The sequence below is a fragment of the Ictidomys tridecemlineatus genome, chromosome Y (assembly GCF_052094955.1).
Source record: "Ictidomys tridecemlineatus isolate mIctTri1 chromosome Y, mIctTri1.hap1, whole genome shotgun sequence".
Lineage (NCBI taxonomy): Eukaryota > Metazoa > Chordata > Mammalia > Rodentia > Sciuridae > Ictidomys > Ictidomys tridecemlineatus.
In genome coordinates this window covers 5,532,127-5,545,045 of record NC_135494.1, presented here as the reverse complement: position 1 = coordinate 5,545,045, position 12,919 = coordinate 5,532,127, and the positions used below count along the sequence as shown (strand labels likewise).

The 12,919-nt window shown below is 43.6% G+C and overlaps 1 protein-coding gene across 5 annotated transcripts in view; it reads right to left on the bottom strand.

The window, feature by feature from the left end:
• Positions 1-2,151: 2,151 nt before the first annotated feature.
• Positions 2,152-12,919, bottom strand: part of LOC101954944 (protein Shroom2) — a 131,701-nt gene continuing 120,933 nt past the window's right edge. For 4 of the 5 annotated variants that reach the window (XM_078035385.1, XM_078035386.1, XM_078035387.1 and 1 more), the window contains 2 exons: positions 6,895-7,167; positions 2,152-4,939 (listed from right to left, as the gene is read on the bottom strand). In XM_078035385.1, the coding sequence (XP_077891511.1) occupies positions 4,673-4,939; positions 6,895-7,167 (540 nt within the window). In that variant the 3' untranslated portion in view covers positions 2,152-4,672. The remainder of the gene's footprint in view (positions 4,940-6,894; positions 7,168-12,919) is intronic. The other variant, XM_078035384.1, reaches the window with a different exon arrangement.

Genomic DNA, 12,919 nt, shown 5'->3' with positions numbered 1-12,919 from the left:
TGGGGACTGAGGTGGAGGACTGCAAGGTCAAGGCCAGCCCTGGCAATTAATGAGACTCCCCATCTCAAAAAATCAAAAGGGGCTGGGGGCAAAGTTCAGTGGTAGAGTGCCCCTGGGTATAATCCCCTGTATCACAATAAGTAATATGAAAAGGCAATGATGAGTGGCATCTATATGTCAAAGCCCACCAGCACCACATCAGGAAACATACTGTTCAACTCATGGGAAACAATCTCCTTCTGGTTTGGGTCTTGAATCATAGGCCTGTTTGAAACATGTCCACCTGGGTAAGACATGAATACACAGAAGGAGAGCCCTAATTGGTGAGAAACAGACTTCTAAGATTGGAGATGGCTTCAAGTGAAGTTTCTGTAGGAAACACAGGTGCGAAGTAGGCAAAGTACATCAGCAAGGCAGGCCTCGGGACTGAATGTTAAACAGAAGTCAAAATTCCATGAGAATGCTTTGTTCACAGTATTTCTACGATAAGGAATTTATCCCAAGCAAATGATCAGAACTATGTATGAAGACATGAGACAAATTATAACTAGGACAAAAAGGGGAAAAATCCTTTTAGATACACTTAGAATATAAGTCCAATAAGCTATATCATGCCCTTAAAATAGGCAAGTACACAGTCACTATACTGAACTATCAAGAAAATCACTCCAAATGTTGCTATATAAAAAAGCAGATTGCAAAAACATGTGGCCAGCCTGTGTCTGATTTGTTAAAAAGTAAAAAGCAAAAGGGAGAAATGTGGGGGGAAGCATGAAAAGAAGGGAAGATTGTGTGGATATGTTACCTCTCGCAGCAGGATGGTTAAATTAAGGATGCTGAGATGGGAGGTTATCTTGGATTTTCTGAGTGGGCTCCCTGACACCATAAGCATTGTTGTAAGAGGGAAGTAGGAGGGTTTCCTGGTAGAAGAGATGAGATAATGGAAACAGAGTTGAAGAGAATTAAGATGCTAAGCAGCAAACTTGGTAAGTGTAGGAAGAAGCCATGAGAAAGGAATGGGGTAGTCTCTGGAAGCTGGAAACAAACAAATTGTTTCAAAGGACAGCCCTGCCAACACCTTGACTTTAGCTCAGTAAGGCTGACGTCAGACTTGACAGACTTCTGATCTTGAGAATGGTAATAAATTAATGTTTTAAAACACTAAGTTTATAGCAATTTGTTATAGCAGTCACAGGAAACTAATTCAGTGCTGGTTTCTGGCTGAGGTGGTAAGCAACTCTACCTGCTCTTTGTTGTCCTGCAATGTTTATTTTTCTGTAACAACTATTGAGAAACAACTCAAGACTCATGAATTCACCTCCAGGGTCTAAACCACTATCTGTGGTTTCAGGAAGCCACTAATGGGCTGGGGGGTGATGATTTGGAAAGTATCCCCTATAGAAAATGGGGTACTACTCAAATCACAGCTTGGACAGCACTTCTCTAACTGGTTCCAAGCACATCAACACACTAATGTCAAAGCAGGACATGTCCAATCAGAGGGGAAACAGGGGCTCAAAGATGCTAAGTCACCTGCTCATGTCGATGCAACTAAGTAGTGACGGCTTTGCTCCAGAGAAACTGTCTTTGCAGCTTTGGATGCTTTGGTGCCACTCCATAGGATGTGCTTTGGTTACTGGAAAGTCAGCAGGTGTGACATGACCAAAGCCATAACAAGCACCTTCATGACTGGACTTGTTCTGTTACGTACCTGCCAAGGCCATGCCCAGGCCTGATTGCTGGTACCAGGAGGAAGAGGAGAGGTCCGTGGTGTAGAGCCCACCTTGGATCAGTCACTGATCTACAAACATGTGAGCTAAGTCAATACTGTGCACTCTACACCGTTGAGATTTCATAGTTGTTACACACCAGTACTGATGCAAGAGCTAATTGATACAACCTGTGTTTCAGACTTTTTCTGATTATAATTGATTAGCCTTAACCACATAGGCCAGATACAAGCATACAGTCAATACTAAAGTTTACTCAAATGGCTTAAGAATCTAATACATGGTGAAGATTTAAGAGTGTGTTTTTTTCTTTTGATGGTGGGGATTGATCTTGACCTGACTCCCATGTGCTCTACAAATGAGCTACACCCCAATATTTTTTAAAAAATCTGCAACATAGGTAAATCAAAGACATGCTCCATTCACTCAAAGAGACATTATTTATTTAGTTAAAATCAAGCAAGATGATCTGTTGATAGAAAGTGTCAAGCATGAAATCTGCACACATTTGCCACTGTGGACTGCTGGACACAAGCCACAGACAACACCCCTGACCAAAAGAAAGCTTGCTACACAGAGCTTCCCACAGCTGTGCTATGACAGAGGGTGAGGATCAGCCACCACCTACGAATGCCCAGGGCCAATCAATAGCACCAGATTGTTTTTATATGTAAGAACATCACTATATACAAGATATGTACACCCCTCACTGGAATCTTTGGGTCCCCGCTAACCAGACATTTAAGAGGCAAACAGGGTTACAGATGAGAAGGTTGTGATTATGTGTGCTTTACTAAAAGGATACTAGAGCACTATGTATTGCTATGTAGAAGAAAGTCATAAAAAAGACACAAAAGGGCGGAGTGCAGACACACACATTTGATTCTTCACATTTTACACATGTATCATTAAAATGATCACAATACTGTATGTGAGGGGAAAGGATCACAGGTAAAAAGCTTTGTCTAAATTAAAAATACAACATTCTAAAATTACTTGAGGGGGTCTATGGACAGTCAGCTTTGGCTTGTCTGCCGTGACTGACATCCACAGCAAGGGGCCACCAGGTGGGAAGGGGCAAGATGCCACAGAACAATGGCAGGGCAGGGACGTTTCAAGTTAGAAGTAGCTGAATTCAACAGGAACAAACACTTCTGAAGAGGCCTTCAGCCTTTTGGCATGTGTAGGATGCCGCAAAGGCAAGGTTTATTGCCTGCATCGAGGAAGCTTGCCAGTTTGGACTCTGCTGTGCAGAATGCACTATGGCATCAACACAGTGCCTCTGGAGCCCAGCTCAGCAATTCTGGCTCAGGAAGTGTGGATTCAGGTTCTTTCAGACATGCGCGCGCGCGTGTGTGCACGCACGTATGTGCATGAGCACATATGTGTGGGTGTGTGAATATGTGTTTTGGGAAGGCTATGGTCACTGATAACAGAGGAACTCCCGCACCTGCTAGAAATTTCTTTTAAGGGATTAAGGGGAAATTAAGATTCAAAGGATCCTTTGATAAAATAAATGCTCTAATAATCCCTAAACATCAAGTCATCCGAGGGACTTGCTTACCATTAACCATGCATCTAGTCCAGTGAAGATGTTCTGAGGAAACACACCAGATCTACAATTACTACATAAAATAAGTAAGTCATAACCAAACCACCAGCGATTGAGAATCTTTTCAATGTGCTTATTTGCCATGCATATATCCTCTTTGGTGAAGTGTCTGCCCAAGTCTTTTGCCCACTTTTTAAACTGGGCCGTTTTTTTCCCCCCCTACCATTGGGTTTGGGGAGTTCTTTGTACATTCTGGATACAAATCCTTTGTCAGAGACATGGTTTGCAAGTGTTTTCTCCCAGTCTATGACTTGTCAATTGGGAATCGAGGCATGAGTATCGTTTTAATGAGTAAGACTCTCTTTACAACCAAGACATAGGGCACAGAATCTTTAAACACTGTGGCAGAAAAAGATAAAGTGTGGGAATAGACAGTCCACAGAACCTCTGAAAAACCAGAGGAAGAAGTCTTCCAGTACAAGGAATGCAGCCCTCAGGCAACAACAGACTTGGAGGACAAGAGAAAAAACAAGCCAATTATCATTAGCACACAAAGTTAATGTTCTGGGTGGAAAAGTCATCTAAAAATATTCCATAGGTTTTGGGAAACTAACAAGAACATTATTACTGGACATACTTTTAACCACGTAATTTTACTTGGCTGGGAAAGATTATACTGATGTCAGTGAGAACTACAGGTATTTGTTCTGTGTGTGGGTGTGTTTTAAAGCATGCATGCGATTTAAGTGGCAATTTTAATCTTCGAATGAATGCACCCAACATGTAGGTTGTTCATTTCACAGCTGGTTTTTAACTATTAGGAAACCTTTCACCTTTCCCACACATTAATAAATTATCAGCATCATCATCATGAGTTTTGCTGGGTCAGGTAACATCATCAGATGATAGAGACAACAAATGACCACACTGTTGGATGAGCAAGGACAAAACACAGCAGCCCGTGTCCGGGTGAGCCACAAGAGAAGTGCGCCAGGATCTCCCCTCTCAAGCACCCCCAGGACATGCTTGGTGACTTCCCGGAGCTGGTTTGGCATCCGAGGACAGGAGGAACGGCAGGCCCACTGCTGAAAATGACCACATGCATGTACCGCAGGCCCAGCCCTCGTCCTCCATGGGGCCTCGCCAGCCAGCAGAGTCCAGCTTCATGTGGAGTCATGCATGACACAAACTCTGCTCAGCATTCCAAAGCAAAATCAAAAAATTAAATAAACATCCTACACAAACACGGACATTATTGCTTTTCTACTAGCCACTGTGCTATATGGAGGAATCTCGTTCCAGGACATAAATACAGGCTGGGGTTTCCACTTGCATCCTTGGGAATGGAGCTTGAAGGATTTGTGTCTGACCTCTGCTGGGGACAGGTCTCTTATTTGCCTCTTTCGGGCTGCAGGCTGTCAAACAGGCACTTTAGCTGCTCTTCCCCGAGGTGTATTTTGTCTTCCAGCTCCCGCTGCTCAATGATGAGGGCCGACTTCATCTTCACAAAGTGCGCGTAGTCTGCCAGGCTGTCCTCGCTGAGGTAGGCGGCCAGGATATCAAACACGATGCGCTCGCGGCGGTCCAGGTTCTCTTTGAGTTCCTTGGCATCCTCGTGCTGCTGGATGAGGACTCTCTGCTTCTCGAGCAGCGACTGCTGTTGAGGGACAGGGAGAGAAAGAAGTCTGTTGAGGGCAAGGACTAAGACAGGGTTCCAGCTAACCCCTTGAAAACCAGGCAGCTTTGGGTGCGCTGGTCCCACAGCCGTCCATCAGATTATCCAATGGAATCCACACAGAAATGTTCGGGAAATGGGCAGCATGAGCCCTGAGGCTGTGGCAGGCTCTTGCCTCAGTCCTCTGGGGAGCGGCTTAGGGGTCCCTGTGGGTCTCCTGCCACTGTCTGCATTGAACAGTCAACAGAAATCATGATGAGCAAAAGGGTAATCAGGGGACCAGAAACTCAAACTTCTGAGATGTTCATAAGGGGCAAACAAGTTGGGGAATCTGTGTCAAAGCCATCTCCTGACAACACTGTGGGCAATTTGGGGAAAGGGAAATGGCCTAAAGAAATTCCAGAGTGGGATTTCTAAACCTTGTGCCAGAGAGAGCCTGTGAGTGTACTGCCAAACAAGGACAAACTAAGGAGCAGAGTAGGATAGAAGGGAGGACTAAAAGAGGCCTTGGGATCGGTCCCCCTCACTTCCTACAAGGGCCCTCTTTTGGAAATCAGGAGACCCTGTTCCCAATACATGACACTCACAATCACTCTCTCTGCTCACAGAACACGGCTAGCTTCCCTACCCACTCCAAATTGAAGGAAAACTCAGAAAGGATGAGATGAACGTTTTCTCTGTCTTCATATACAGGCTGAAACGTTCACTTTCAAGGAGCAAGTTTCTTCCTTTCTTTTCTGGTGCTGGGGATGGACTTTGGGCCAAGCTCATGCAAGCCAAGCACAGGCTGTACCACTGAGTGACACCCCCAGCCAGAGTTCCTGACTTTTACCTAAGCACCAGCATATCTGTTCTGTTGCTTTGCGCTGTTGCAGTGGTGCTGAACAGCGGCCAAAGGAAAGAACACAAGGACACGGTGGCACTTTGCAAGGTGCCAAACACAAAAAAAGTCAGTGAAGAGGAATTATCACAATAAACAGTGTCTCACACCAGGAACTACCCTCAGCATGCTACTCCTGAGGAATGCCCACAGCAACAAGCACTCAGTGTCCTGCCAGCTTCAGTGGAACACTCGAGTCCTCGGGTGTGCGGAAGGAGGAGACGGTATATTTTCACGGAAAGAGACCAGGTCAGGCCAATTCATTCCAATCCAAAGGTAAACTGATGCTAATTGGTTGAAGGATTGCAGTTCAGGTTGTAAAAAAAAAAATCAGCAGGCCTCATTAGTGCCTGGAAGCTACTGAGATGGATGGGGTGGTGGGCATTTTATTAATCATAAGGGTGATTATTTTAAAGGCCAACTGTGTGCAAACAATGAAATTAGGTGCTTTTCTGATAACCATCCTATGAGGTAAAGCCAACAAGGTAGATAGTATTCCCTTTATTATGCATATAATATAATTCAAAGACCCAGTGAGAATGTCCCCAGAGCAGCACACTTCAGGACTGGGAGAAATGTTAAACAAGCCCTTTACTTCTTTCTAGACTTCTGGACACACTGGTGCTAAATCATAAGCAGCAGCAATCATAAAACACCATCAACAGCTGAGTCAGGAGGAGAAAAATCTCCGCCCATGGACATGAGTTCCAAGGAGAGATTATTGTGAGTAATGATCAGAGGGAATAAATAAAAAAGATGTCAAAGAGAGACAATGTTCCTGGGAGGGCTCCCAGCAGCTCTGCAGCCCAGTGTCAATGGCTCAATTCTTTGCACTCCTACCCCAATTCCCTTCATCTAACATTCTCTTTCCCTACATTAAAAGGAAAGAAAGGTGGGTGAGCACTGGACATTTCAATAGCATCTCGCACTGGGAGGTGGACAGGCCACATATAAACAGCGCTAGGCTTCAAAGAGCTGACTTTCCCAACACCCCAAGGACAGCCTTCCCACAAGACTGCCCTGTTCCCATTTCCCAGCTGGATGTGTCTATAGATACCCGGTCACCAGGAGAAGGACTGTCATCCAAATTATTGAGAGCATTTTCCACCCGGGCCAGGCGGCCTGACAGCGAGAGCAGAAGGTTCACCACTTTGTCCAGGTCCCCAACGAACATCCGGAACTTGTCAAATTCATTGGGTTTGCACACATCTTTTGCGATGGCCTCCACCTCGTCACCAAGTGCGTTGTTGGCCTGGATATCCTCCAGCAGGCTCTCCCGGGCTTCCCGGAGCACTTGCAGTTTGCGACTGATGCTGTCGATGAGTTCCTGCTATTGGGGCAAGGGTGGTATGGACATACTCATTAGCACTGCCCCAAGCCAGGCGCCCCTAGTTACTGCGACGGCAGCACATGCCACCTGGGTGGAAATCAGCAGAACTGAGTGAAAATCAATTTTCACATCACCAAACAATGGAGGAATTTTATAAGATTAGAGGAAGGAGGAAGACTCCTGGCTAAATTATTGACATTTGATAAATAAAGAGAATACATAAAATTACACAGATAAATAAATGAAAAGTAAAGCTTATTCTCATTCTGCTAATGTCCTATCGGACAATACTGGAGTTGTCCCAGTTATTCACAGTAGAAGCCATTCCAACCTGTACCTTTGCAAGGACTCACATAGTCCATGGGATACTTCATGCTTTGTCCTTTGGAATTTTCCAAATTAAAGATTTACATACAAATTATTGAGTTTCATGTCTACTACTAAAACCTAGTATTCAAAGTGCCTTCTACATATGATTAGCAATTAAAAATTAAGACAAAGGGATGTCAGCGACTGTGAAGGGTTGTCTTTTAATATAATATACTGACTTTGACTTGAAATGGAAACAAATGACTATTTTTTTATTATGGCAAAATATACTTAAGACTTGCTATTTTTATTCCTGCCCCCTCCTTTTTCTTTTTAGTGCTGGAATATAACCCATGGCTTCACGAGGTGCCCCAGCCCTCATCTTAAGCAGTTTTAAAGTGTACATTAAGGACATTCACACTGCTGTGTAACCGTCACCAGTACCCACCTCCACAGCCCCTCCACCTTCCCCAGTGGAAACTATGTAAGTAGCAAACACTAACTCTAGATCCCAGCTCTCACACCAACATCGAGCATTTTTTTAAAAGATCACAAAATGTGAAAGGTATGAGCAGGGATTGTATCCTCTAGGTTCAATCTGCCTTCTGTTGATCAGCATGTCTGGCTCTGCCACAGATTAAATGGTAAGCTGTTTTACAGCCAGCCAGTCTCATTGCTGATTAATCTGCACAATTCTCCTAAGAAGGACCACATGGAGTTTATAAATTTCTTTGGCTTTTCTAGGTCAGGATGTCAAGGCATTTTCTCCTTACAATTAACAACAACAACCCACCCCCGCAAACCAAACAGATATGAGTCTAGATTCATCTCTCCCTTTTGCTCCCTCCCATACTGGGGATTAAACCTGGGGCCTCATGCATGCTAGACCCTTCTACACCCCAGCCTTTCTTTTATGTTGTGCTCACGTGTACATAAGCACACACACACACACACACACACACACACTCCTGTGTGTCTGTTCACCAGACTATCTGCAGAGATTGTTTAAACCATATTCATTATGCCAAGTGAAATATGCCAGACCCCCAAAAATCTGATATGCAGAAGTTGGACCAAAATAAGGAAAAAACAAAGTTGTGAGGTGGAGGGCCGTGGTAGTTTCCATGAAAATAGGAGAGAGATCAGAGAATTAGAGAAAGGGGATTGTAGGGTGGGGGAGAGGAGGAATGCGAAGAGGGAAGAAGAGTGGAATGGATCTGAACAAACTTTCCTATGTATATTTACATATATACCACAGTGAATTTCATCTTCATGTATATCTATGATGCATTAAGTAAAAAAATATATATAAAAGTAAGAAAGATCACTAAGAGTAGAGAAAAGGAAATGGGGAAAATGAAGGGGAGGGAAAGGGGAAGTACCAGTGACTGAATTGGAGGAAATTGTATTCCATGCTTGTATAATTACGCCAAGATGAACCCTAACATTATGTATAACTAAAATGAACTAATAAATTATTTAAAATGCACCTTCAAATCCCATAGCTGAGAAAATGCCATATTTTAGATACTGATCATTTGAGAGAAAAGCACAAAACAGAAAGTAGAGAACTTTCCAGATTCTTATCTGATGCCAGTACTGACTCAAGTAACTAATTTCAGCCAACGGAAATACCTCAGACAGAAGAGGACCCCTAGCCAGTGTTATATGTTTGTTTTGATGCAGGGGTGTGGCATGCTATGCAGTATTCTACCATTGAGCTATCTACCCCCAGCCCCTCAATAATTATTCAGTGCTATCAACTGAAGAATGAATGTGATTAAGATCTCACACCAGCGCATGAAAACTGTCCTTCAAAACCCACCTCGACTGGACTGCCCTGAAACTGGGCACTCTGAAGAGTCTAAATTCCTTCTTTGATTCTTTGATGTCTTATACAAATTTTTATTTAAAAATATATTCCCTTTGTTAAAGGGCCATTAAAAGGTACAGATACCGGCTTCCAAGGATTCTGAGACAAGACCTGACTCAGGGTGGCACATAAATATAAACGGCTCTCAACCTCAGGCAGGGTGCTGAGGTTTCACCACTGTGGAATGTGCTGCCTGACAAGCCTACCCACTTCTTTTCTGTAGCACGTGGCATTCCAGGAGGCCAGGATAAGACTATGCGGTAGCCAGGTACATGCTGCCTCTACCTCTCCATTGAGATGGGCCAAAGCTTGGGGGTTGGCTCCCAGGACTCCTCTCTTTCTCCAACTGGCTTAGCCCCAGACACCCTCCTTTGGTTTCATTCCATGGACAAAGCAAGGCCTTTTCTTTCTAGGCTTTGCATTCACTTCCTTGTTTAAAAAGGAAGTTGTAAACCTCAGAGATTCGAAATTTAAACCGCTTCCTGAAGAATGCCCATAAGGTGGGCAGAGTCCACCTAAGCTACCCCAGATGTAGAAACTTACTTAGCCCACCTAGCACGATGCTTCCGTATAGGCCATCAGAATCTCTCATATATTGTATCCCTGCTTAAGAGCTCCCACTCTCGCACACTTTCATATGTTGACAGCATTTGAAGGCCTGGTATGGGAAGGTAATTAGGGTTGGGGTCATGAGAGTGGGACTCCTGTGATGGCATAAGTGGCTTTAAAAGAGGAAGGGAGATCTGAGCTAGTGGCCTACACTGTCTTACCATACAATGCTCTCCACCATGTTACAATGCAGAAAGAAGGTCTTTGTCAGGTGCCAGCACCATGCTCTTGAACTTCCAGCCTCCAGAACCTTGAGCTAAAATCTCTATTCTTCATAAATTGTAGTTGGTGACATACTGTTATAGCAATGGAAAATGGATGTCTCTGTCTCTCTCTCTCTCACACACACACACACACACACACTCACTCACTCACATATAAAAGGAGGCTGGCAGTGTGGCTTAGTGGTAAAGCACTTGCTTAGCATGTTTGAAGCCCTGGGGTTCTATCCCCAGCACTGCAAACATAGATGACAACGTGCAATTGGGGATTTACTATTTTCCCTTATTAAGCAGCTATAGAGCAGGTAGCCAATCAAATCCTGATGTACACTATGCTCACTGATAGACACACCTCTACTGGTGTATGCTCTGTGAACAAGCATGACATCATGAATGTGTGAGTGCTGGACACGAGGGGGGGGGGAGCGTAGCAGTAGCCTGTCAAATCAAGGGAAAAAAATAGGACCGCAGAATTGCTGACAGCACAGAGAGCTGTGATTTATATAGCATGTACAATGGCCAAACATATGTGTATTCAACTGAAAATCTAAGTTGACTTCGACCTCACAGTAACTCACTCAGTCCCAAAGCAGTCATTTCTGGTGAAGAAGGATCCCAACTCAGAGCAGAGGGACAGAGTGGCACCCAGATGGAGGTGGGTGGCATCCAGGCCTGCACTTACAAAATTCATTACATCCTGTCTAAGACCCTGAACCCAGGGTCTTAGACAGCCTAATATATCTATATTAGGCTAGAGCTAAATTGAAATGGTTCAGACTGTATGGTTTTACTTGCATGTCTTACAGTTTTTATGGTGATGGGATTAAACATAGTAACATTCTACCAATGAGCTATGCCCCAGGCCTTTTTATTTTTTGGAAACAGGGTTTTACTAAATTGCCCAGGTTAGCTGTGAACTTGTGATCCCCTGCCTCAGCCTCCTGAGTAGCTAGGATTACAGCATGCACCCAAGCCTGGCTGACTTTTCTTGTTTTATGAGAAACAACTGAAAAAGTTTTCAGTTCTTTTTTTTTTTTTTTTTTTTTAAAGAGGAGATTCTGTAATCAGAATAAAGCAATGTTACCCTGAGCCAGAATAACACCTCTAAAAGCCCCAAATCCAAAACTCTCACTTTCCATTTCCCTATTTAATTCCTCGAACCAAAAAATTATTGCTTCCTAAAGTGAAAATAGTGCCCTTCATAATATATCTATCATGATTAAAACCAGTCAGTAATTTTTTAAAAATTAATTTTTAGTAGTAGTTGGACACAATACCTTTATTTTACTCATTTATTTTATGTGGTGCTGAGGATCGAACCCAGGGCCTCGCACGTGCTAGGTGAGCACTCTACCACTGAGCTATTTCCCCACCCAGTAATATTTTTTAAATCACTAATGACATAGACTCTGAACATAACTGTTTACAAAGGTCTTGTTTTACCTCCTTTTCTTACCCCAGTACTGATAATTATAGCAAACTCCAGGCCCTTAAAATAAACACCACATGCTGCCCTCTGAGCCTAGTTTTATTTGACAATGCCATAGTCTCTTTATAATGTCATATGTCTGGCTACTGATACATGTGAAGGTTTCAAGCTGACATGATAGCAGTGACACTGGCATTGATACAACTCTGTCCCTACAGTGACTGTCATGATTGTCCACAAATCGAGTACTATTTGTACCTCATCTCCAAGCTGACCCCTTGCCCACGTAGCTCTAGCCCCTGGCCTCTTCTGCTTCTCCAAAACCTTGTTCCCAGGCTTGCCTGCTGTAGGACCTCTGTACCCACCAAATCGCCTTCTGCCTCTATCAGACATTCCAGAGTTTGCCCCTGATGTCAGTCTGGTTCTCTCATTACAGCAACCCCCTCATTACAACCTCCTCTAGGTCACACTCATTTGTCTCTATGCCTTGACATAGTGTGTCAAGGATGTACAAACTGTCAGGGAACAGAAAATATTATTTTAGACTTTGCAGGCTGTTAGATTACTGTTGTAATCAGTCAATTTTGCCATCCTATGAAAGCCACCATCGACCCTGTGTAAATGAATGGATGTGGCTGTGTGAATAAAACTTTACTTACATAAGCAGGTGGTGGGCCAGGTTTGCTATGCCTGTATCATATGTTTATCTTTGTGGTGGCTGTTCATCTCTCCCATGAGATGAGCAGAAGTATTTTGTCTACTCTGAACTCTCAAGGGCCTGGGTGAATTCTTAGGAGTTGAACATCTGATAGCTTTTGGCTGACAAGGTTCTTTCTGATCCAATGTTTGATTTATTTATGATCCAACATTGAGTTACAGATATTTGAAATTGATATTCAAGGAAGACAGGTGACTCACTGATGGTCAGACAATTAGGTCCCCTGGATTTTAATTATGGTAGAAAGGAACTATCTATTTAACTTAAAGAGATTGTTATCCACTTGACCTAATTTGACAGTGACTCTTATTAGAAAAAGATGGCAGAAAGACCCTTACAGAAAGACTTTTACAAAAAGATGAGAACAAAGAATTCATCATAAAGGGCTTTCTAAAGCTGTCCCACATTTCCTTGTCCTGCATGAAAGCTAAACACAAATGCCCTCAGAAATGTGGTGTAGAGTTTCTGTAGAAAAGTGTGGTCCCAGCACCTCCTGCCTACCTGTTTCCCTCAGCACATTTTGTTTTTTGTGAGACAGAGTTTCTATTGCCCAGGCTGGCCTTGAATTCCTGGGCTCCAGCCATCCTCCTGTC